Source organism: Xiphophorus couchianus, chromosome 22 (genome assembly GCF_001444195.1).
Source record: "Xiphophorus couchianus chromosome 22, X_couchianus-1.0, whole genome shotgun sequence".
Classification (NCBI taxonomy): domain Eukaryota; kingdom Metazoa; phylum Chordata; class Actinopteri; order Cyprinodontiformes; family Poeciliidae; genus Xiphophorus; species Xiphophorus couchianus.
In genome coordinates this window covers 3,105,998-3,131,707 of record NC_040249.1, presented here as the reverse complement: position 1 = coordinate 3,131,707, position 25,710 = coordinate 3,105,998, and the positions used below count along the sequence as shown (strand labels likewise).

General features: G+C 42.9%; 1 protein-coding gene across 2 annotated transcripts in view; it reads right to left on the bottom strand.

Moving 5' to 3' along the window:
* Positions 1-5,360: 5,360 nt before the first annotated feature.
* The window catches only part of meis1b (Meis homeobox 1 b), a 107,742-nt gene continuing 87,392 nt past the window's right edge, over positions 5,361-25,710 (bottom strand). The window contains exons 10-13 of one of the 2 annotated variants that reach the window (XM_028006014.1): positions 18,461-18,519; positions 15,805-15,894; positions 14,891-14,988; positions 5,361-8,081 (exon numbers count right to left, since the gene is read on the bottom strand). In XM_028006014.1, coding sequence (XP_027861815.1) covers positions 14,930-14,988; positions 15,805-15,894; positions 18,461-18,519 — 208 coding nt within the window. In that variant the 3' untranslated portion in view covers positions 5,361-8,081; positions 14,891-14,929. The remainder of the gene's footprint in view (positions 8,082-14,890; positions 14,989-15,804; positions 15,895-18,460; positions 18,520-25,710) is intronic. The other variant, XM_028006013.1, reaches the window with a different exon arrangement.

Sequence of the window (25,710 nt, the reverse complement as noted above, 5' to 3'; positions counted from 1 at the left end):
AATACCGTGACTCATTAAAATGACACATAGCTCCTCATGGCTACAAAACAGGCCACGCTGAGTGGATATCAGACTGTCAGCTCACACAAACTATGATTCTAACAATCTCTCTGCATATCAGGATTAGGCTGCACACTTTAAATTATCCAAAACGTTTCTTTGAAAGCAGAAATCATTAGATGACGAAGCAAAATTAGATGCTTTCATGTATGGGCTTTAGTAAAAGCTGGTCAAATCAAAAATGTTTTTGCAAAAACTAACTCCAAATAATTGGTTTTTTTCCCCCTTTTTAATGAACAAAAACTATTAGTTCATTTCGCATTTTCACAACAGACACTGTGGTGAGTAGCACTAAGTGTAACCATCCGGTTTCTTTAGCAGCTGTTCGGTCAGCGTGTCTTGAACCTCAGAACGTTTCCGTTCCAAATGAACGTGTTCTGCTTAAAGAAAGCCGAGTCCGACTCGTGAGTCAGACTCCTCCATCCTCAGCCGGCTGATGGTCCATCTAAACCCTCGGACGCGACGAGCCGTGGCTGTAATTCTCACAAAATATGGAGCAACTTCAGACAAAGAGAACTCCAAAGCTACTTTAGCCTCACATTCACAGCAGTGATTCTTCCCTTTTACCTGGATTTTCTCGACATTTCTATTGTTTATCGGTGATGTGCGGGGGTTAAACAAATCAAACCAACTGTTTGCCTCCCTTTTTCCATCCTCTTCTTCCTCTCATCACAGCAGAAAAAAAAACACAACAACCTCAGAGGAGAGCAGTACAGGCTGGAGAGGTTGCAGATAATGAGAGCCTGCTTGCATTAAATGGACAAACAGCAATCCGGCATCTCCTGACCCCTCTGTGCTCCTCTCGGCTCCATTGATCATCCCCCCCTCCCCTTATGAGATAATGCAATTACAAACATCAATAAGGAGCTGCGAGGGGAATCATTATGTGGTGACAGTGATAAATGATGCTGCAGAAAATAGCGGGCTCCTCTCAAACAATCCGCGCGCCCAAGGGGCTTTTGAGGGCCGGGGCCCTGTCGCCAAGGAGACAGATGACATCCAAAATGGCCCTCAACAGTCTTTCTCGATTCTTTTTTTTTTTTGCTCCCCGGCTCTCTTTTTCTCCACCAACAGATTGTTGGAGTTTTTATTTCTTTCTTTCTTTTTTTTTTGTGCCTCCTTTTGTTTCAGAACCAGCTGCCACGCGACGTTCCAACGAGGAGGTTCTAGAAAGTCTGTCCTCTGAGGCGCTCACAGGCCAACCTTTCATCTGGATTCTGCTTCAGAGTGATTTCATAAAGTGGGAAAATGTTGAAAATAAACTATCTGAGCTCTATGTTTTTGATAGATCCAGTTGTTTTCTGAATTATTTGATTAAAAAATAAAATAAAATTGTAGCAACAATTTGGAACTTTTCATTTAGTTACGTTTTAATCGACAATCCTGAGTAGAAATTGTGTATATTTAAACATGCAAAAAGGACCCTAACTAAACTGGATGAATTCAAATAGGCTTTTGATTTAATTTTATTCCAAATAGATAAATTAAAAGAATGTGGCGTTTGCTTTTCTGCTTTTCATTCTTAAATCTTTGACACAACAGGTCACATTAGGCCATTTCTGTTTCTAACCTCACAAATTGTCGTGTCAATTCAAAGCTAAAAAACAAAATCAAAACGTAATGAAAGAGTGGCGAGTAAAGTAGATAATGTCACAAGGGTAAACATTTGAAATGTATCGAAAGAAAGACATAAAAACCTTTCACCTAACATCTACTAACGCTGTTAATTAGCAACAGCTGCTTTGAGGTTATGAAGCCTAGCTTGCTAGGAAACTTGCTCCATCGCTAAATCAGTTAAAGAATAAAATGCTATTAATATAGTTCTAAACATTAAAAATCTACTCTTAGACGGTAATATTTTTGCCTTTTAAGGCACAGCATTTATTAGCAATGGCTACATCAGAACTAGAAAGCTTAGCTTGCTAGCAAGTGTGACTGTATCCCTAACTAGCCAAACTAGCTAAACTAGCTACACTTGATACAAACTTAAATTCCTGCTCCGACTCAGCAAGTCTTTCTGTGGCTACCTCCATGTCATTTATAGTCCAGCCCTTTTAATGTTTCAATATTTAACAAACCAAAATACTTGGGTGTATTTTAAATATATTTAATTTCTGAAATTTTTATATTCTCCAAAATTAATTTTTACAGTGTTTTGTGTTGCTAACTGGTTGCAGTCTTATGACAGTTCTTAACTTTCACGACTTTGTGCAACTTCACCATACAAACACAACATACCAGTGGACCTACTCCAAATTATTATTATTAAAGAGAATTTAGCTATTATCTATGTGGTTTTTTAAAAGTATTTAATATGGCTATCTAAAATACCAAGCTGTAATATATATATATTTCAATATATAAATTTGATGGCCTGTGAATTTAGCGTGGCTGACCCGTTTTTCGAACATTTTGTTCTCACGTCCTTCCTGCCTTGAAATGTGCAGTGACGTCTTTACGTTTTCAAAACCCAGCAGCTTTTAAAGCCAAAATGATCGATGGAAAAGACAGAAGAGTGCAGGACTTAAATATGTCTCAAGGCCTATGAAAACATTTTCTCGCGACCTGAATTAAAACTCCTACACGCCGCTTTAAAAAGTGACATATATAAACAATCGGTGGGGGGGGGGGGGGGAATCACAGACTTTATAGATGCAACTTTACCAAGAGATTACAAAACCAGCAATAAGTGAAAACACATTTAACAAACAATGGTGGTCACTTCGGCATGTTACACTCCGGGTTTTCTGCTTTTGTTTTCGAACTGAAAGCTCCTCCGCTTGAACACTCGCCGAGATTTTGAGCCGCCTCATATGAAACGCACAGCCTGCTTGTCTGGGTTTCCCTCGCTGAGCCACAAACGCGCAAACATATGAGCCTTGTGGGAGGAAGACAGGCCTGCGCGGACACCTCCACTGCTCTGGAACACGTTTCTGCTCCATTCATTATACCTGCTGGTTCACTCCGCGGTCAGCGTGTGTTTAAAGAGGACGGCCGAAGCCTGCAATCACTGCGACAAACTACAATGTTCTATGTTTTGTCTTGATAAAAGCCTTAAAAAAAAAATGTTGAAGACAGTTGGAATGTAGGTCAGCTGCGTGGAAAAAAAAAAAAAAAAAATCCCTGAGGGCAAACAGTGACGAATAATGTATAAAGTTTTCACATTTATTAAAACACAGACAGTACATTTTAAATTTAGATTTATAATTATTTTAACAAGCGTTGATTCTTTAATCAACGCCTAGTTAAACACCAAAGTAATAATAGAATGACTTAATAATTTTATTTTCCTGATTTTAAATTTTTTTTTTTTTAAAGCCGTACACTGATAAATACAACAAATTGAAATTATTCCGTTTTTCCACAATCATTTTTTTTAATTAAAAAGTCAAAAATTAACTACTCTTAGTTGTACTTTTAAGGCAGTAAAAAAAAAAACAACGTTTTTTATTATTTTTATTTGCTTTAAATAATGTGACTCACTGCAGCTCTAAACAGCAAACAACAAAAATACTGATCGCAGTGTTTCTGTGCGCCTTGGAGATCCGTGCGTAAAAAGGAGACGTGGTTGCATTTTGCGCCGTCTCCAAAGCTTTCCAAGCCTCCACACACTCGGACAGTTACCCGGCCTCCCTAAAGAGGGCAGTCATGCATGGGCTTTCTGCTCCACGTCTCCGCCGCTCCCAGCGGCCACAGGCTCAGGAATTCACATTTCACAGCCTCGGTTCTGCCAGCCATGCTGGAGAGACGCGAGGCAATTAAAACGTCGCCGTTTTGTGTGTGTGTGTGTGTGTGTGTGTGTGTGTGTGTGTTTTTTAAGATTGCAAAGTGTCTCCTGTTTTTTTTTTTTTGTTTGTTTTTTTCTTTTCTTGCTTCTTCCTTAGTGTAAATAGCATTCAGCCCGATAAAAGCGGTTCAAACACAATAGTTGCTCGGAGGAGAGACAGAAACAGAGGGGGCTGATTTATACGCGCATATTGTTGCGGATGAAACAGGCTCTCTGTTGTTCACCAAAAAAGAAAGGAAAAAAGGGGGGGAAAGACTTTTAAGGGCTGCTCTTCCAAATGTTTTAATCTGACTAAAGTCTCGCGCGTGCTCTCTCTCTCGGCTCGGGCTCGCGCTCCTCCTTTCTCAGACGCGCGGTGTAATCCCGCAATCAAACCCCGGAGCTGCTCGGCCTGCGAGCAACAAGGCATGAGGGAGAACTACTCTCCACTATTTATTTATTTATTTTACGCCTTTGCAGCAATTTTAGCTAAATGAATTTTTATGCTATAGGAAAAAAAAAAAAAAAAAGTCGGCTCTCATGCGCGCGCACACATCACCTCTCTGCATGTGTGCGCGAGGAAACTGCAGCAGAACTCATGCATTAGCTGCACATTTTCCGGCAGCAGTGGGAGATACAGTCCATGTCCCCCTCTCTGCTTTCTTCAGTGTAAACACGGTTTATGGCTGATTTCTGCCTCAGAGAAGCGAAAGCCTCTAATAACATGTTACAGTTTGTCGTAAACTTTGATCGGAGAATTTCCACTTGTTCAGGACGTTGCCAGCAACTAGCTGGTGTGTTTTTGTTTGGGGGGGGGGGGGGACTCGGGGGGGGGGCTTATGGGGATCAGTTATTATTTAGTAATGGACAATAATACATTTTTTTTTTCTCTTTAAAAAAACAACAACATTTGTGTTCAGACCTATTTACAGATATAAGTCTTGCGTTGCAGTTTGCCACAAGTCATATAGGGGACACATGTTATGTGTGACAGAAAAGTAGCACTGAGCCTCACCCTAAACGTATCACTGTCGTGAAACATGGTGGTGGCAGCATCATGCTCTGGGGATGATTCCCCCCCTTTATCATAATCAGCCAGTTACAGTTGGATGCATTCAAACAAAGCATGTTATTTGTGTTAGAATGGCCCAGTCAAATCCATTTCAGTATCCACGGCAACACTTGAAAATTGATGTTCAGTGATTCTCTCTATCATGCCCGAGTCGGCCTTGAGCTACTCTGCATTGGAAAATTGATAGAAAATTGGGAAAATCTCGTTCTGCAAAGTACGTTTACGTGAGTTTAGTGGGACTGAACACATTATGCAAACCACTTTGCTTTTTTGGGGGGAAAAAACAAAACGAAAATAAATTTAAAAAAACATGCATCATTTCCTTAATCTTCACAGATACATAAAACTTTGTGTGGCTCTGCAACATAAAACCCCAGTAAATCACGTTGGCCTTTGCGGTTTGTGGGGCAGGAATACTTTTGCAGGGCACTGCATCTGCGTAATAATATAATCTGAGACTAGTTAAGTTGTGTTATTTGAAGAAAAGTATTTATTTACAACACACATGTACACATATACCCTTCAAAGCAAAAGCATACGAGTCATGACTTTGTCTTCAAAGGAATTTTAAAAGATGTGTGTCATACATGTCTGAAGCAGTGGATAGTGGAAGCATTGATAACACACACTCTCACACACGCCCTCTCTACGACACACACGTGTTCCCAGTCACATCAATACTGTTCCACACATGCAGCACACATAAAAACTGCTGGACTTTTATATTAGCCCTGTGCTATTGGGACAGATGTTAGGTAGTTGTAGCTGCAGATTTAGTCAAAACTCAGGACCCAATTTGGTGAGTCAAGAGACTAAAATTAGCCTCATCATTCTTCAGCAACCGCCATTTTGAAAACGTCGACTTGGTCGGACTTCAACAATCCTCTTCAAACAGGATGTAGAAAGAAATTAGATGGTTAAAATGTTGCTGAATGAGAACAATAATTGGGTTATGAACTTTAGTTCACACTAGAAAACCAGTTTTTGCTTTTTACTTAAAACAAAATTAGCCTTTGACATGCTAGGTAGCTAGTGCTAGCTAGTGCAAGAATTAAACTTCAACTAAACTATTGGTCATAAAGTATACCAAGTATAACTTTTCCCATCCAAATTCAAGTGTGTGTCAGTAAAACGTCTAAAGATCACAACTTTTTTGACGTTTAGTTTTTACTGCAGTTTAGTGAACTGAAAATAATAAATTGTTGCTTAAATATTAAGTCTTTATTATTCCTGGTAATTGGTCACTCTATTCATCCCCTCTTCAGTAGCTTTAGTGTAATACACTTGTTTTAAACCCAAATAATGGTTTATATTTAAAGATAAGGAACTTAGAAGCACTATTAAGCCTATATATGTTATAGTCTCATATATAGTAGGTGATGTTTTGATACTTCTGACTTTTATATACAATGATTTTTACTTTCAGCACAAAACAACCAGTAGAAAAAAAAATCAGCAAGCCAAAAATGCTGCAATGCACTTTAGCTAAATACACATATAGTTATTTTTTCTCCACTGAGACATTTTTTTTATTGAAAGCAAGAAGCATCAGAATGGATTAATGTTGGACCCAGAAAAGGGTTTGCAAAATGACCTAGACTGGGCTGTTTTTAGCCCAGCAGTTTTTAGAGTGCTACTTTTACATTCTCTCCTGTCTGTTGATCAGCGTTATACCAACCTAGTCAAAAAAAAAAACAAGACGGGACCATGGCATAAATGTTGTTTTCACAAAGCATCTGCATCGAATTATGAGAGGGAGAAACTCCATTGGGCGCGCGAAAGCGAGCGCGCCGCCACGTGACGTTAAACGCGCCGATAAGAACCTGGAAAAGACGTTCAATCGCATACAGATGGAGAAAAAAAACAAAAAAACATGTCTTCTGGGTTATACTTGCAACTTCCCCATCGACTGTGAAACATTTCTTAGAGTGCATCGCCATGACGACACTAAGAGGATCTCCCCAGCCTATACATATAAAATTAAAGCAGTAGGAAACGGGACGGCGGGGGAAACTTCGTCCATCTGGTTGTGAAAGCAGTAGAAGTGGCCTCTTCTGGAGGCAAAAGAAGTGCAGCCTAATTGACGGCAACATTTGCATCTTCTATGTCCGCCAGGAAGCTGTGAAGAGTGGTACATAAAAAAAAACAAAAAACGAGCAAAACCAACACCTGGATCGCCGACCTTTCCGATATTCCACGAGAGGCTGTGAGAGAGTGCGGACATCGGATTTTACTTTGTTTTAAAAATAAAGACGCAACGTGGTTCAATGGAGCTGGAGGTTGAGGAGGGCAGATTTGTTGGGGACGGTGCTCGCTCACACACACGCACACGCGCTCACACACGCACACCCACAGATAAGAGAATCCGTAAAGAAACCAGGAAAAAAAGAGAAAAAAGTTCACATCCTTTTTTTAAAAAATCTATTAGAAACAACATAATATGCAGAACAATACAATAGCATTTACAATACTTAGTTTCCCAGTTCTTGTGAGAGTCCAGCGTAATTTTACAACTGTATACAGTATATTTTCTTTCTCAACTCACTTCCCAAACTAGGGCTTGATATAGTTTTATACTTTTTTAATTTCATCACTCTCGCCATCTCTCCACCCAGGTCTCAATCCACTGTATTTTTTTTTTGTTTTTAAAGGGCACCTCTTCCTGTCCTTTACAGACATTGGCTTCTCTTTGGTCCACATCCTCCGTCCCAAAGAGTAGAGCGCTCCTCTTAAAAAGAAGTCTTAACATTTGCCCTCAAGAGTCGAGAATAGATCAACCGGGCACCACATTCGCCAGAGGTGCAGGCAAATCGCCCGAAAAGAGTCAATCACAATCACTTTGATGGAGGAATCCGCGTGGGGCGTCGGGGCAGCAGCAAAGGGACTGAAGTCTTGTGTCAACCAGAGAACAAGAAGAAGAAGAAGAAGAAGAAGAAGAAGCAGTATTCTTTCAGGAGTCAGGTCTTCCTGTACTTGGCCGAATTTTGATCAGCGCAGCTCAGTTCGATTCTGGTGGAAAGATTAGAGGCAGCCATGGAAGACGTCCAGGTGACGGGCGTCAGCCAGATGAAACGGTCGCTGAATCCGGAGTCTTGTTTTCGTTGGTTACTGGCGTCGGGAAGTCGAGGTGTGCCGTTCCTAAGCTCCACGGGCCTCTGGGAGACACACGATTCCCCTCCAGCTCTGAGGAGAGAGAATATTCAACCGATCAATACTCAATAATCGGTTTTAAACTGGCCACATTAGACAGCACTGTAAACGACAGAAGGTACGGGACGGTGTTCAGGTTTATGTGCAAATGGCGTTTTGGGGGTACATCGAAAAGTTATCATTCAACCAAAGCCCCTGTTTCCACATGGTCACTGCGTCTGATACTTGGGTTGTAAGAAATTGGAGACGGGGAATTTTTTTTAAATGGGTATTAGAGTAAAGGGGAGCAGAAGAGAAACACACAATGCTAAATCAGAATGAAAGACATTTATTTTCTGTTGCAGAATGACCAAATGTGAAAAACGTCAAGGAGTCTGCAGTACTTCAGAGTCTATGAGTAGAAACTATTTCAGCAGCAGAACGTGTAACAATAAATAATTATACTAAATGAGTTAAATAACAATCAGTCATTAACAGCATTAATCAGTCAGACAGAACCAGACATTTTCATGTTTATGCACGTAAACATTGTGAGATTTCCTGTTGGAGTAGTTCAGTGTGCTGACGCGCACACAGCAGGTCTCGATGCTCAATTCTATTTTGTTTCACCGAAATGTGATTTTTTCTCGTCATTCATTTATTAATTAAATGTGACATATCAGACTCCTGTGTGAACGGTTTGCGTCCATAAAGAGCACCGCATGCGCTGAAGAAGAACGCTGATGCCACACTGCAGCACAGAAGTAATAATGGACGGAAACTTTTGTGGATCAATTTTAAAGTTTAGTGAGCAACGAGGGCTGAGTCATCCCAAGATCGTAACACAAAGGAAGCTAATTGCAAGAAAGCACAAGTACTAGCAACGGCCTTTTGTGGAGCAACGTCTGCAGGGAAGTGTGTTTGGATGCGTGGTCGGAACTATGAGTGGTGGGATTGTGATGTGATGAGCTTCAGTGACAAAGATTTGTTTCATAAGTTCATAATCATAATTTTCAGCTGTCGTTTACATCCGGATTTAAAGGCTTTTCCTGGCACAGATATGTCTCACACCAGTGACATAAAAGGCATATATAGTGCAACAAGACCGTTGAGACTTAAAAACAATCGGATACGCATCCAAATTAGCACCACATATGGAAGTGGCACAGATCAGATATTTTTGGGTGAAAAGGTTACGCCGGTGAAAAAGTTGTGTATGGCCAAAAAAACGGGTCGTATTTGCCTGCTGTGTGAACGTAGCCTATGTGTCAGCGAACAGAACCATGGTAATCTGGGTCAGAACCACAGTAGGAATCCACATACTGCGCCGATGCATAAGAGAGACACGGAGGGTTTTGAAGGATATAGTGAGTTAATCCTACACCCAACAGTAATGCTACTTTAACAGGAGGAAAGGACTTAGAGACCAAACACGCATGATCAGCTTGAAGCGATACCAAGGTTGAGTGCATAACATTTCCTGGATAATCTGTTGAACTGGACTACGAGGTAACTCGGAATTAGCCCTAGGTATTCTCTCTGAAGAGAGACTAGTCAGCAACTGAGACAGACTCTCGTAAGCAAGCCCTGAAAGCGATCCGAAACGACCTCAAACTGGTGCGGCTTGACAGCAAACGTCCTCAGAAACATGCAGAGGGTAAAGAAGAAGTCTTTCTCTTAGCAGCAACAAAGGCGCTCATCCGTCTGTCAGCAGGTGGGGAGTGACCGACGTAGTTGTCAAAGCCAAAGAGCGAGAGGCGAGAGCCGCAGACGGCCGTCACCTGAGAGTGCCGTCCACGCGAACGCTACACACACACACACACACACCCCTTCACACACACGTATACACCAGAGGATCATTACAGACGAGACAAAAGCGCAAAAGGAAAAGGATAAGGAGCACGAGAACAATAATAGTTTCCTGCCTCCCCTCATCCATCAGTTTTCAACAAAGTAGAAAAAGTGTGGCGTGTTTAAGACAAGTGTGAAATATTGTGCTGGCTCAGCTGCAGATATTTATGTTTAAAGTGGGTTCTAGTTGTTATTTTCTATGTGAGAGGCACCAAACGTAGGACGTTTTCATGTGAACATGCAAAGCAGTGGGTAGTTGAGAAATGGAATAAAAATTATACAGTTTTAATTTTTATCCCCAATTATTTCAATTTTTGCTGGTATAATACCACGATGTAAGTCTTCTGGCCCTTGGCTCTAGCAGCATGTGGTCCAATTCCCTTTGTGCAAAAGGAGCTTGAGTTCAGTGTTGACGTACGACGAGTCGAGATAAACATCAATTCTCAATTCCTGTCAGAAATTGTTTTAGTGTTGATCTCAATCAGGCCATTCAAACAAATAAATATGCTTGGACATTAGCCAATCAACTGCAGACTCTAACAGGTTCTTTATTTGCTATTAGTCTACATTTAGTTCCAATTTTTCCATCAGCCTTACTTCCTGCTGAAGCAAGTTTTGTATTTTGTTTGACCTAATAAGTGACTTTTAAAGGCTTTGCACTACATTTCATGACGAGGGTTTAAGTAAAGTGGGTGGAAAGAAAACTGAACATGTGGGCGGACATTTTCAGATTTTCACGTCAAAAACGAGATTTGTTTGCCTAGATTCTAGTGCAAATATCTTAGTACCCTGGAAATAACACAAAAATAACTTGCATGTAGCCTTTCAGCAAGATATAAGCGTCTGTTTTAAGTCAATAATTTCTTCATTTTGATGAAAAAGTACTCGCTCCATTGGTAGAAGGGGAAAATGTCATGATCTGCCAGTTGATCTAGTACTTTAGGCCAATATTAAGGAACTATTGACTTAAAACAAGCTCGTGCAATCTTGCTGAAAAGTTACTTGTCAGCAAGTTTAGTTTTATTTCCAGTGTACTAAGATATTTGCAGAAATACTTGGATCGATTCTGTTTGTGATCCTAAAATTCAGGATCTCCAGTCAGCAAAATGGAGTCAGATTTCACAAAACCTTAACAGGTGAACTCTAACAGACTATAATACTATTGGCGTAGTCGTGTGTCTTTCCTGCATTATTTTTTTTTTTTTCACCTCAGGTTAACAAGACTGCACTGATTTGACTGCGGCAAACTCATGTCAAGAGGCCAATAATGCTATGAGTGCTTGGAAGAGCTCAACGTTGCTTATGGGGTTTTTCACCTAATAAGCAAATCAATACATTGAGCTGTAAGTCTCATTTCCTCAACTCTGAATGGGGGGGGGGATTCCACAGGGGCCGAATCAACAGGGACACACATTCACATGGACAATACAAGGGGCCACGCAAACTCCATGGGGACTTGTCTTTCCTTTTTGTTTTTTTGCTGCGTTCCTTCTTTTCCTTCTAGTTGCTCAATAGTCAAGGTTCCTCCACAGGAAAAAAAAAGAAAGAAGAAGTTTTGTGTGATAGTTGGAGGGTTTGTGGAAGGGTTTAGGGAAGGGATCTTGACCCCTTCCCATCGGCGGAAGATTAACAAATTTGCGCTTAATGATTTCAGCGATGAATTCTGGGACAAAGGGTCTCCAGCCGAGACTGGTGGAGAAAGCATCCGTTCATTCAAGCGTTGTCGATTTGGGGAGGGGGGGGAAGCTTCTAATGGGCGAGAACCGAGAAACAAATTCCATACTCTCTGCGTCATAATTAATTCTTCCACTCTGTGATAATTCTCCTGAAGCCCAAAATTACAGTTTTGCAACTGGGGATGGCATGGGGGAGTGATTGGGTGGGCGCACATGGCTAATTTTGTGTGAGAAGGAAAGCAAAGAGACAGAGAAGGAAAGGAGGGAAGGAAGAAGGGGGAACGGGGTAAGGGTCATCCGAGAGTCATTCCCGTCGCAATCAAAGGCTCGGCTCGCTTCTGCTCGACTTGCTGGGCTTCATGTCTGCTGACAGGTGTATTGTTTCGCAAGGGGATATAAGCTCCGTGATCATCATTGGGTGGAAGGCATAACGCTCTCCACTAAGCGGGACTAATTGGCTTTAGTTTTAACTAATGTTGCGGTGTGACTGCCAGGCACACCTTCTGTAGCCGAGGCTCGGCACAATAACCGCTCAATTTAGCCCCTGCAGTAACAAAAACCTCAAACGCCGCTAATGAAAATTGCTTATAAAATATAATGAACCTGTGCTCTCTTAATCAAATAAGATAACGGTCCCCACTCCTCCCTCACGTAATAACCTATTAATTTAATTGGTCGTGAAAGAGTATAACATATCGCTTACTTTTAAATGACCTAGAAAAAAATAAAAAAAAGGGGGGAGAGAGGAAGAAAATTCGACGGCGCTGATGAAGCTGTACGGGGGGAAAGACTAGTTTGCGGAGACGAGACATTTTTTTTTTTTCTGTCATCATCCGTCTCTCGGCTCCTCTCCTCCCTCTCTCTCTTCATCTGCCCCTCCCGTCCTCTTTCAGTCTACCTCGCCGTCTCTCTCTCTCTCTTCCTCCCTCCCTCCTCTCCACTCTTCCCGTCTTTTCTGCGCTTCGCCCCGTCTCACCGAGGATTCCTCTGGTGGCCCAATTACGGGATTCAGCAGGCAAATTGAGGCTGTTTAAAGCGCGGTCTGCTGGGAAGGATAGCAGCTGCTTGGAAAGAAAGCTGCCGAAACCGGCCCTCGTGTTTACTCACTTCACACGGCGGCGGTGGCGACGCGGACAAAACAAAACAACAACAAAAAAAAAAAACATGTTTAGCTTCTTCTTCTTCTCCTACCTTACACTTCTGTGAGATGAGATCGCCGGCCTTCTGTTGTCGCCAACATTCGAGGCAGAATATATATATATATATTTTTTCCCACTACAGCGTATGAGCCTTGTGCAGAGGGTTAATGGTCCCTATTTTTGCAAACTGAATAAGTCAAATCCATTGGTCACACCTCCAGTGACGGCATATTTAATTTGGATCTAGTCAATTAGGCCCGGCTAAGCTCCATACCCTGCTGGCTACCTCCTCCATTTTGCAGTAGTTTGTGTCCCCTCTCTGTGCCAGGAGTAATCCTATTACCATACATACACACACACACACACACACACACATATATACCACTATACAGGCCAGCGTGGAGGTACACAGGCTAACGCCCACACATCAGCATGTATTTATTTCACTTATAAACGTTGTGCGGTGGCACACACAGCAAGGGGAAAACAATGATGTTCGGCTGAGATTGGACCCGGCGCCGCTTTATCACAATGTGCGGCTGTGACACCATCCACAGCCTGTGTACATCCAGAATTATGTGGGAGTCTGTTTTGCCCTGGGGCAAGAGCGAGGGAAGGAGCAAGAGAGAGAGAGAGAGGAGGGGAGGGAAGGGGAAGAACGGGGAGAGAAGTGAGAAGGAAGAAGAAAAAAAATCTAGAAGAAGTTGTGTGAAAGAGATGGAGAGAGGAAAATTGACAGTGTGAAAAAGCACAATGTTGGAGCGAGCATGAGGAAGACAGTGAGGGTAGGTGGAGGTGGTGGTGGTGGTGGTGGGCTCCCTGTAGCTGGTTAGCATGTGTGTATTAATGCAGCTCATGCATCAACAGCAACCTGGCAGATTTACGACACTTAAGGGCGCGCACTTCTCTCGCTCTCCTTGCACCAGCAACGACTGCTTACATTTTTGCCAATCAGTCTGTTGCCATAGTAACCTCCTACCTGCCCCCTCCCTTCCCATTAGAGGTCCCCACCCTACCCCCCTCCACCCATCTCCTGTCCCAACCCATCCCCGCCCCCTTTCCTCTTCGTCCTCGCCACATGCTAACACACACACACACAAAAAAAAAATCAGTGTACAAACGGTTTATTCTTTCATAACTTTGTCTCGATTTTGAACATTTTCTTTATTAGTAATCCGTATTGTAATATAGTATTACACTGCATGTTACTTTAAGCCTTCGTAGTTCCTCTCTCTTTTTTGTTTGGCTTCTCTTGTTTGATTTTGTGGCTTTTGGCCGTGTGACAACGACACACGGCGACAGAACGTACACAAAGAGTTACACGGGTGAGATCAAAGGCTCTTATCACCGCACCGAGGGCGGGAACGCTGAAGAAAAAGCAACAGCGCAAATCCGCTTGGTGGAGAACAAGAGAATGCTTGTATCTAAAACCCATTTAGACACGAAGAAAAATCCACTTCGGTTGCTTCAAGTTTTAGGTTTGAATGTGGAAGCATTCAAAGACAAACGTATATTATTTCCAGTATTACTGAAAATGTCTAAAGATCAAGTAGGAAGGAACGGATAACATGCGACGCTAACGCATAATCTGAAAACAAAAGTCATGTTGTCTTTATTTTATATCAAACACCTTTTTTACAGAGGGGTTTTTTTGATCCTCTCTCACACAGTGTGACGTCACCTCCACCATAGCACATATTTAAAAAGTGTATGATTTTTGGTGCCCTGATAAATGTGGGTATAAATAACTAGACCTAAATGATACTAATCACAATACATTTATCTTTTATTAGCAGCATAGCCTTGAATTAAAAAAAACAACTACCCCCTATTTGAGAACAATGGGGAAAAATGTAAACTGATTGCTAAAATCTGACACTACTCCATTTTGGCTTACATTTCGAGAAGAAGGAAGGTGCGCTCACTGAATCTTCAAATGTTTTTGTATCGTTTCCTTCTTCAATTCTTGGTGCAGTGCGAAGAGGTTGCCAGGCTATTCAAACGGTTTTGGCTCGTTTGACACAACGAACCGCTGCAGCTGAAAATGTAACGGCAACTTTGGTCACCAATCGAACAAAGTCTAGAGGACAATCAGGTGTGAAAACACCTTTAGATGCCACTCATACCTGAAGAGTGTCAGAAAAAGGATTACATCAGTCTAAAATCAGTTTGTTTAAAATCAGTTTGTTCTACTTACAACCCCCATTGCGTTGTGATTGGTCAGACTCGGGTAGGGCTACATGTAGTGCCACTGACCTTCCATGCCCATGTTCATGCCCATTCCACCCATCGGCCCTGGAGGACACAAAGAGGAAATGTAAAAATTAAAAATGTGTAGTCTCTAACTGATGGTGCAGAAATGTATTGTTGACTACTTCAAACAGGGAATTGTTCGAAGCAGACCGCACTTAGCAACAGTGTGGTTTCACTATGAAGCTGATTTGACAGACAGCATAGCAACAAAGCCCCGTGGATTTGGCTGGGAGAGGTGTGTGTGGAAGTGTTTTGAGGTGGGGTGCAGGGTGGTTAAGTCGGCCGGCAGTTTATCTAAACCTGCTGACTTCGAGTGGAGGCTGAGATTGGGTTGCAGACTTGAGAGAGAATCACAGAAAACAGGGGATAGAGGAGGAGAAGAAGAGCTTAAGGACAAACTCTGGGATTAAAGCTGATGGCGTGAGAGAGGGACCGAGTTTTAAGGGGAGTGGGAGTGAGGAGGAGGATGGTGGTGTAATGTGATTGAGCACACCTGTTCTGGTGTATCCAGGAAAGAGGGGGAGGAAACGGTGTGTGTGCATATCTTTCTAAGTGTTTTTGGGAGTGCACATCCTGCTGTTTCTACCCAAAGCAACAAGCAGCGACTGTAAGAGTTCACAATAAGAGCTTTTCTGTCAGCATGAAGATTAAATCAAACAACAACATGGCAGATATTGGCCGAAGAACACATCCACGTCTGAAGAAACGCAGAGGAGGACACAAAGGTTGAAGAGGGCGAGGTGATGTTGGAAGGAAAACGGGTGGAAGCGAGCCAAAGAAACCCGCAGGAACAGACTGAAGACAGATAGGAGGAACAACAGAGTGAAGAAAAGGACAGACACGCGGAGAAAGCCGTACCAGGTGGTCTGATTCCCATGTGCTGCTGGCCGTCCATGACGAAGCCACCCATTGGCTGGCCATCTGGATTGTAGGGAGCTCCTTGACTTACTGTGGATGCAGGAGAAGAAGAGGGAGGGAGGGAAGGAGGGACCGGTGGGAGGAAGCAGAGTGGTCAATTAGTCCTTTTAATTAAAGCTCAGTGGACGGTGCGGGATCATCTGTTGGCTGGTGCACGCACAGGAAGACTCTGCTGTCTTTCAACGTCACTCTGCTCCATGCTGGTACAGCTAGCTGTCCGCTGTAAGCCCCTGGTGAACTTTAACGCAGATAAATGCTCTAATAGGATCAGAATAAGAGTTTAATCTACGCTATGGCACATTTAAGACACCGACTGACTTTGGTTTGTGGGATTGACTTGTTGAAATTTTATTTTGATGCTTGCATCGAGTTAAAACTAAATGTCAAGACTGCAAGATTCTGCCATGGGGCCAGAAGCTCTGAAAACGGTCGAGAAGTCATATTTGTCACCAAAAATGTAATATATTTATTTTAATGATTGGAAAGACCAACACAAAGAGGTGGATCAATGGGGAAGTGAAAAGAAAAGGATAGCTAGTTTGCCAGACTGGATTCAGACTTCGCTGTCCGCACTAAGGAAAACTATTTTTTATTTACCCTGAAATGACAATCGATACTGTTTGAGTATTGTGATTTTAATTTGGTTTCTTATTAAATGGAAACACTGAGATTGTAAAGATGTGTTTTTTTTGTTTGTTTGTTTTAATTAGCGGTATACTCACAAAGGTTTGCGAAAATTTGTAGTGGAAACGTCAAATGGTCAATGAGGACAAAAGTGTCGTCATGACAGCGAAGGGTTATTAAACATGTGGAGTCTTATTTAGTAATAAAGAGACTTTTGAAGACAAATTATTGCACTAGATCTTATTTAGGGGTAAAGGAGTAAAGGGGGGCACATTTGAAACCTGACAACTATATATCCCATTCTTTCCGTTTTTCTCTTAGGCATTAAATTGTATTAACTACTATGTACAATTTCAATCATCAAATTTGAGATTATAAGCAGAGAAAATCTAGAAAAGTTTCAAGGGGGGTGAATTTGTTGGTAAAGGTTAGTAAATGTCTATATGGCAAGATTCTTTGCCCAAATCTAGATTTAAATGTAATCTTATTTGTCTGCTTAAGCAAGGTAGATTTTAAATGTCACATGCGGGAACAATTCAAATTTCACTTTGTAAATCCAAAACATTTCAGTTATTTCATTTTGACTGTCAAGCTTGACATGTCCAGCCACTCCAATAGATATTTAATAAAAGACACGTTGGCACGTAATACAGCAATGCTTTTAACGTAAACCTTTTGCTGCGCCCTGACGTATAATTATACATACGATCAAAGGAGCAAAATCAAATCCAGGTTGAGGCCCGATCCGGTTTTCAACAAAAGTTCATTCTTACTGATTGGTCCCAGAATCTGCTCCTATCTTAATACTTTATCTTATAAATACGGACTAAAACTGAGCGGCAAGAATATGTGAAACCTGATCCGGTTCCTTATTTTCTGCACCCCTCCATTGTTCTGCTCCCATAGAAAGCCACTTACCTTCGATTTAGGCCGTTTGGCGGCCAGTCAAGCAAAAGCAGGACCTCGGCCCCACTGAATGCCTTTGAACTTTACTATGCCCCCCCCCAACCACCCTACCCACTCCCTTAATGCCACCATGACCTCTCACCCCTATTACAGGTAATAAAGTTTACAGCAGTCCAAAACCAAGCCATGCACCAGGGGGACTGCTCACTCCTTCCCCACTTGCTCCCTCGAAACAGCCGCAAATAGGGTTGAGGGAGGGTGTTTAAAGGAACTGGGAGTTGCGGGGTGGAAGGGGTGGGGGTAAAAACAGGTCCAGAGCCAAAAAAGCCAATCAGCGGTCAAACCAAAAAAAGAAACGGCTGTAGGTCTCTCTAGGTTGTAGTTTGAGCCTTGGTGGAGGATTTGGTTTTCTTTTTTTCTTTTTTTTATTATGTACCTGTTTGGTGAAAAGGGGCGGGAAGGGGTTAAGAACAAACTATTTTGAGAACACAGCTAGCTTTGTGAGCAGGATAACAAGGGGGAAAAAAAAGTCTCTCATCATTAACGAGAGCTGGTCGTTTCACCGCTTTGCCATTTCATACTTTAGCAGCTTTAGTTGTCTCCTATGGTGGGATTTTGTACCCATCTTGGCTATGTTTTTACTGACCACAAATCAACTCAAAGCCACCATAGGAACGTTTCGTGCAAACCATGTATCCATTTGTACCTAGTTTGCCCTCCATGGGTAAATTTGACGTCAGGACTTGTCCAAATTGCTGGTAAATTGTAGGAAAGGCCAACATGTGGGTACAAAGTGGGGTTACGAATTGGCAAAGAGGTGAATACTTTACTTTTTCACTCCACATGGCACGTCAAGGTTGATTAATGGTTGCTGTTAATGTTGAGATATTTCGCCTTTTAACTTTATTGGTCAGTACAGAGGGACGGGGGGAATTCCCTGAAGGATTTGGACATTCCAAGAAGGGCGCATCAGTCCCGTATTTACCCACTGAGAGGCCTCCGGGTGCATGGACTCGGGCTGGCTTAAGCCTGCGCGACTTGAAAACAGTAACTATAGGAGACTTGCCTGCACGGTTTGACTGGTCGATCATGGGCTGCACTATTCTCCTCCGCGCATTAATGAACCTGCAGAGAGTTGTGGGTGGGGGGGGGGAGGAGGAGGACGGAGGGGAGGATTGCAAGGGGGAGGAGGAGAGAAAAGGAAGGAGAGGAGACAAAAACACAGAAACACAGTCAGAGCTTTACTCAAAACAAGATTAAGGGGGAGAAAAAATGCTGACTAATACCCTGAAGATCTTGGCAGGCAGCACAAAAACCACCACATTTCCAAAGTCGCCTTTTTCTCTTTAGCAAACCATAACAGTGATAAGGAGTAATTATTCTCCCATAAGCGACGCTGAGCCCCAGTAAAGCTGCTGCAGCGCAACAGTGAAAGTCGCATCTTTACTGCCTCAGTTATTAAAATAGTTGTCTTTGAACAGTCAGGGACTGCAGAACTTGTGGAAACCTGCCTAACCCCCCCTACTCCTCTAAAAAATCTAGAGTCAGCCTGAACACTGGGGTTTGTGGAGGCAGGATCTTCTCTCTGCGCCTGTCTGGAAACATTGCGACCCATCTCTTTTTATCCGAGGCGTTCCGCCTCCTGACGGGCTGAGACTGCTGACGGTTTAACACGCTCGGCTTCGAACACGGCGGGGTGTTGCTGACGGAGACGCGTGGCACGTTGCCTCTGGTGAGAGGCATTGTTTTTTTCCAGTGACAGGTGACCGTGTGTTACTTCTTTTAGTCTGTGCAGTTTTTGTGCACTAACCTCCTCATGACCTCCTGTAAAACTGCACAGTCAAACCATTGGTATTTCTATCCTTAATAGGACATGGTCTTGAACTCTGTTCATTCTTTTTTTACTCCATTAGTGCCTAACCCCAACATCACCCTGAACGTAGCCGTTGCCAGTACATAACTCAACTCTTTCACACCTTACCTGTAACCCTTAACCCTAGGAATCTGGTTGGGCTTTTGCTGCCTGTAAGGACTATTGCTTTTAAAGAAGGTAAGTTATTGTATCAGAAGAAGTCTCAAAGACATAACAAGTACAACTGGACCTGCTAAGATACAATTAAATTTTGCTGGATGATAAATTGTCCCAGACATTATTATCGATATTGATAAACGATAATATTGTTGCTGTGAGACCATTTTCAAGTAATATAATAGTAATGGCATAATAGCGCAAGAACACAGTCTCTAAGATCAATAAACAATGGAACTGGAAGACATTTTAAATATCCAAAATAATGCAACAAACAAAAGGAACTGTTAAGTTTCTATGACAAAAAGTTGTCCTTCAAAAAAAAAAGGCCAGCTGAGACCAAATCTCCAATCCCACGACTTTTGTCATCCAGTTTTCAGCGAAAAGGGAGAGAAAAGACAAAAACGATCAATCCTAAAAATACAAATTATTGAGCTCATTTTAATTTATGTGATTAATTGATTTGTTGCTTATTGCGACAGGCCTAAGTGTAACTAGAGAACAGATCATTTCTCATCTCAACAGGGCGTTATGTTTACTTTCTACATTCAAAAACAACATTGTGACACACTGGAACTGGGATTTGGTCACCTTTAGTCTTACTGGCCTTCAGAAAACGTCATTACCCTGAAAACACCCCAAAGTGGCAACACAAACAAACACAAACTCATTTCTAAAACAGATTCTTGCACTTTTATCTCACACAAAGTTAATGCCTCTCCTGCATGTATTCACACCTATTAATTGTGCATGTTCACATAGGAACCGATCTGGCCTCGGTCAGCCTAACCCCTTCTGAAATGACCCCTTGGCCTGTAATGACCCCAAGGAGAGAGGACTCTTGGGGGGCTTCTGACTTGATTTATGTGTTCCTGCTGTTGCCCGACCGGACACTTCTGTTTCATCTCTGAAAGGGGAGGGAGTGGGCCTTAACCGAACTTAAGGGGGGGGAACAATGGTAGTGGGAGACGTTTTAAAAAGCTGGAAAATGAAACGTTTATGAGCTCAGGGTTTGGGCGAAAAGGGGAGGAAGGAGACAAAGGGACGCAAACATGCCGCATCTGTTTGGACCCCGAAGAGCGAGGGGAACTCCCTTGCTTTAAATTTCTTTAATATTCCCTCATCAGAAGTGCTTTTGTGTTCCTCCTCGGTTTTATGGTTTGAAGACGGACCTGCAGGGAATTAGGGAGACAGAGGATGGCGAAGCTAGTCAGTAAAAAGAAAGATTAACAGCCTTTTTGTTTGCTGGTATTTTCTTTACAACTATTATGTCCTTCATTGCAAAAACACAAAATGCCAAGAATTTTTGGTCTAATTTCAAATAAAAAATGTCTTAGTGTCCTTAAAATAAGACAAATCTGACTCACACTTCACTTTTCAGGAAGATATAGAGCAAGTTTTAAGTCAATAATTCCTTGATATTGTTGAAAAAGTACTAGTTTGTCTTGCAGATCGTTTCACTTATAACATGGGAAAAATGTCTTGATAGAAGTGAAATAATCTGCCAATACTTTTTCATCAATATTATGAAATTATTTAGTAAAAACAAGCTCCTATCTCTTGCTGAGAAGTTACTTGTAAGTTAGTTTTGTCTCATTTTCAGTGCACCAAGACATTTACACTAGAAACTAGACCAAAAATGGAGTTCTGTGTTTTTGCCGTGTTTAAGCTGCTTAAGAAATACTTCCTGTGAAAAGAAGCAAGAACAACATAATTGGAAGTGGAGCAGGTAGCAGCTTCCCTTCTATATTTGCTACATTGAAGCACGCTGATATGGAATTTCAAAGGAGAGAGGAGAGAGAAATCTAAAACGAAAAGGGAGGAACGCAAGAATGCACTGACATGGCAGAGCACCATCAAATGAGGGAACGTCTGGAGTTTTATCACCAACGCTCGCTCTCCCTCTCTTGCCCCCCCCCCCCCCCCCCCAACCGTTACCCTGTTTTTGCTGGGGGGGGAATATGGAAGGCGGAGGAGGAGGAGCGAAGGGCAAAAAGGGTTGAGGGAGGCCTGAGCATTCCTTTAACTCTCCTCTCCTCTGCACTTCAAACTCCTCGCAGAAGGGACGAGGTCATCCTGAGGCCAGCGCTGGCTAAGGATTGACCTCTTCTTCTTGACGTTCCCTAATGTCTCCTTGCATCTGTTCTCGCTCTGCTTTGCCCCTTCTTTTTCTTCCTTCTCTACGACTCGTGTGGGAAGTTAGGCAATCAGCTCGAAACTCGACGTCGATTCTAAGAGTTAAACATTTTATTGCGTTGGCCTCGCAACTCTTGAGCAAGTTCGACTCTGCCTATCTGTATCTGCTTCCTCCTCCAGCTGGCTCTTGCTTATCATCCTTTACGGTGGAAAAAGGCAACCCAACTCCCTTAGCAACGGATCCACAGTCTGACCCTGCGCAATCCCTCCGCCTCTCAGAAACCCATGCCGGTTTCCTGTCCCTGTCGTCCCCGTATCTGCGGCCAGATGCACCATGGGGCCTGGAACAAAGGATAAAATGCCTCCCATAGTAGCAGCCGAGGGAATGGAGAGATGGAGAGGAAGAGAATAGGAGTGAGAGCGTCTGAGGGGGTGAAAAAAAGAAAAAGCAAGGCGCTCTGCAAACCAGACACTCTTGCTGTGCCCGTTAATAAGCTGACGCAGAGAAAGACTGGAAGAGAAGAAGAAGAAAAGAGTGGAAAAGAGGAAGGGAGAGAGAAAAGAAAACCAGAGTGAGGCTTCACCTTTTCGCGACCCTCCGGGTGCTGGAGGGCCGGTGTTTATGACCTGCTCTCTCCCCGGCCTCCCATCCAACACAATGAGCTTCACTATCCGGCTCGGTGACTGGGCGACAATGGCCGGGCTATTTTGGCGTGACACGCCGCCGCTGGTGGTACGCATAAAGTTGGGTTAAAAAAAAAAAAACACACAGAAGAGGGAAGACGACTTTCGCAGGTCGGGGAATCCATCACACTCTGAACGCCGTCAGAGGTCAGGAGTTGGGAGTCCAACCAAGGGCGCATATGTTTGACATACGAATGAACCGACGGATCCAAAAACATGCCAACCAGATGCTGTGGCCAGAACCAGAGCCAATGAACTGTCGGATTTATTGTCTCTGTATCCAACGTTATATACAAAGGCTTTGTAAAAGTATTCATGTCCCTTTAACTTTTTCACATTCTCTCATGGTAAAAAAAACAACAACTGCATTTTCGTCTGTTTATGGAACAGATCAAACTAAAGTGGTTCGCACTGGTCATTACTGCAGCAGCTCAATCAGAACGCTGCTGATCATGTTCTCACTAAAACCAGGCGGAGAGACCACATCACCCCGAATCTAAAGTCCTTCCACTGGCTCCATGTAGCTCAGAGGCTTCAAATGACTTCTGTTAGTTTATAAATCACTGAACGGCTCAGCACCGCAATGCATTAAAGATCTGCCGTCGTCGTAGCAACCATCCAGGCCTCTCAGGCAAAACAGCCGAAACGCCGAGTTCCTTTAAATCAGTCTAGAGTTGCCTTTGATTATTAGTAACTGGAACATTAATCGACTTACTTGATGTGTATTGATGATTTTGATCGTGACATCTGACAAAATATGTTTATTACTTGTTTTATAATTGGTGACTGTATTATGTTTTCATGATGCAAAGCACTTTGAAGTGTCTTGCTGCTGAAATGTGATGCAGAAATAAACTTGACTCCTCGTGTGAAAACAAACGTATGGTTTTCAAGATATGTACCTCTGAAAAATGATAGTTATTTGAAAACTGTTTGTTTGCACGGAGCGTTTAGTTGGCCATCTTGTTTCAAAGGGCAACATTCTGATCACCTTCCCTGTCTTTGCCAAAGGAATCCTTCCACACAGCATGACGCTGCCACCACCGTGCTTTGGACATTGAACGTTTAATCTTAGCCTTTTTTTTTCATTTTCTTCTCCCCTTCATCGGTTTAGACAAATCAGGTGGGCTTGGAATGCTGTATTTTATTGGTACCAGAGCAAAAGGGGTTGAACAACAAATACACGCCACACTTTTCAGATCTTTACCCCCCCCCCTCCTTAGCTGCCACCCCAAAAACACTTCAATGAATGACAGTTAAGTTGTTAATCTTTAAACTCTTTAAAAACAAACGAATCATTTTTATTCCACTTCACAGTTATGCGTTACTCTGATCAAATCCACTGAAGGGTGAGGTGGAGGTGTGACAAAATGTGCCCACGTGCAAGAGTTATGAGGACTCTCGCAAGGAACCGGACACTTCTAATGTAACAATTAATTCTCCAACCTTTTCTCCCTCCTCCACCGGGAAGAGTGGAACTGATTGCGACGGCGTCTGCCAAAGCCCTCGCTAATGTCCCATTCTGATTACACACACACCGACACGCCGAGTCGAGTCAGCTGCACACAGGTGTACGCGAAGCGCACGTGAAATGCCCAATTAAAAGCAAGAAATTGTCTTTTTCATCAGCTGCCTTTGTTGCGTGACCAATTAGGCGATAATTCAATAACGAGCGTCGGAAAGATGCAGACTGGATACACAAAAGGTTACTCTGCGAGCTCATTGATTTAAGTTCGAGCGCAGCTCCTCGGGATCTGCGGCGCACGTCGTCACACGTCTCCTGAGCCCACAAACCGGCTATTACGCTGGTAAGACGAGACCTGAAACACACACGCCAGCCGAGCGCCGTGTCCCCGGCGCTCACTCGCCAGTTAGTAACCTGAGACACTTTCTGCAAAACTCAGGCGGCCTACACAAACTCCCCACGTTTTGTAGCACAGCTGGATATTTCGGGATCGGCTCCGTTCGTTCTGAAGCAGTCGGCACATTTCGGCGCACGCCAACAGAGAGTCTGACATGCATATTCATATCCGAGAGCCGCTTAAAATAACTCTGCAACCACACACACGCACGCGCACGCACACGCACACACACACACACACACACACACGCCTCCTGCCTGCCAATCAGTTTGATTTAACAAAGGGGGAAAAAGCAAGCTCTGACGGGTAGCCGTGTACTTATCATCAGGTTGTCACCGCGCTTCCTAGCATCAATTGTCTGCCGCAAAAACCACAATTAACGCCCCGGCCCCCGTATCCTTCCTCCACACGCCGGTGGCGCAGCCGCACTAATAAATAGCGGCCCTGCCTTCGGTCCTTAACGTGACTTTGTAGAAAAGCTGCAGGCATCTTGTGGAAGGTTGGAGGCGCGCTGCCTGTGGGCGTGTGATGGAAGTGCAGTTCTGAGTTTCTCTCCGCGGCTGACAAGTCGGCTTGATCCTCCCTCCGCGGCAGCACTCCCTCGTCCTCCTGAACGAACCAGATTAGTTTATGTTAACTGACATCGACCGCCTGCACAAAGCCGAACGTTCCCGTCCAGGCGAGCAGCGAAGGATAAACACGAGCGGAAACAAGGATCTGGGATTTACTTGTTTACTCCGCGAGCGAGAGTGAATTTATGTTGTTTATGCACGCCTCGACTGGAGTGTTCACACTTCTTGAATTTTTTCCACCTTACTGGGTTTTTACATGACGGACTAGCGCAAAAGCAGTAAAGTCTGCACTGGTATTGCAAAACAGTCCGTCTTTTTCAATGTTCAATACACGTTAGGTACATTTTTGGAAAAGTGACTCAACTCATCCAATATTTATATTTTTCATAACTGCACGGTATTTTTGTGTTATGGCCTTATTGTTTCTTTGTATATTGTTTTTAACACCAAGGCCTTTTTGCGTGACCCTTTATATCCGTTGATGCTGTTTAATCAAGTTTATTTGTGTTGCGCATTTCAGCATCAAGCCTGTTGTAAGCTGACTGTATGAAAGCATCATACAGTCCAAATGCTGGAACCTGTAACAAACATTGGATTTTGTCGCGTGCCATCATCAAAATCATCAATACGCAACAAGTATGCTGCTCAATGTTGTAAAGACTGTCTTAGTTTTTAGTTTCGATTTAAAGGAACTCAGTGTTTCGGCTGTTTATCAGTTTTCTGGACGTTTGTTTCAGATTTGTTGCACCTGAATTTCCCCTTTATAGGACAATAAAGGCTTTTTCTATTCTATTCTTGTAAAGTGAACTGAAAATGCTTTCCTTTTCTACTGTGGGTTGCCTATATGTTCCAGCTCTTTTACTACGCTACCCCAAAATAAAAACAAATGCAAAAAATTCTTTTAAGAAGTCTCTTGATTAGAAATCATCGTCAGTATAGACGCACAAAACCATTTTTGTAGAGGAACGCTAACACACCATCCCCACTGTAAAACATGGTGGTGGCAGCATTATGCCATAATGGGAGCTGGTAG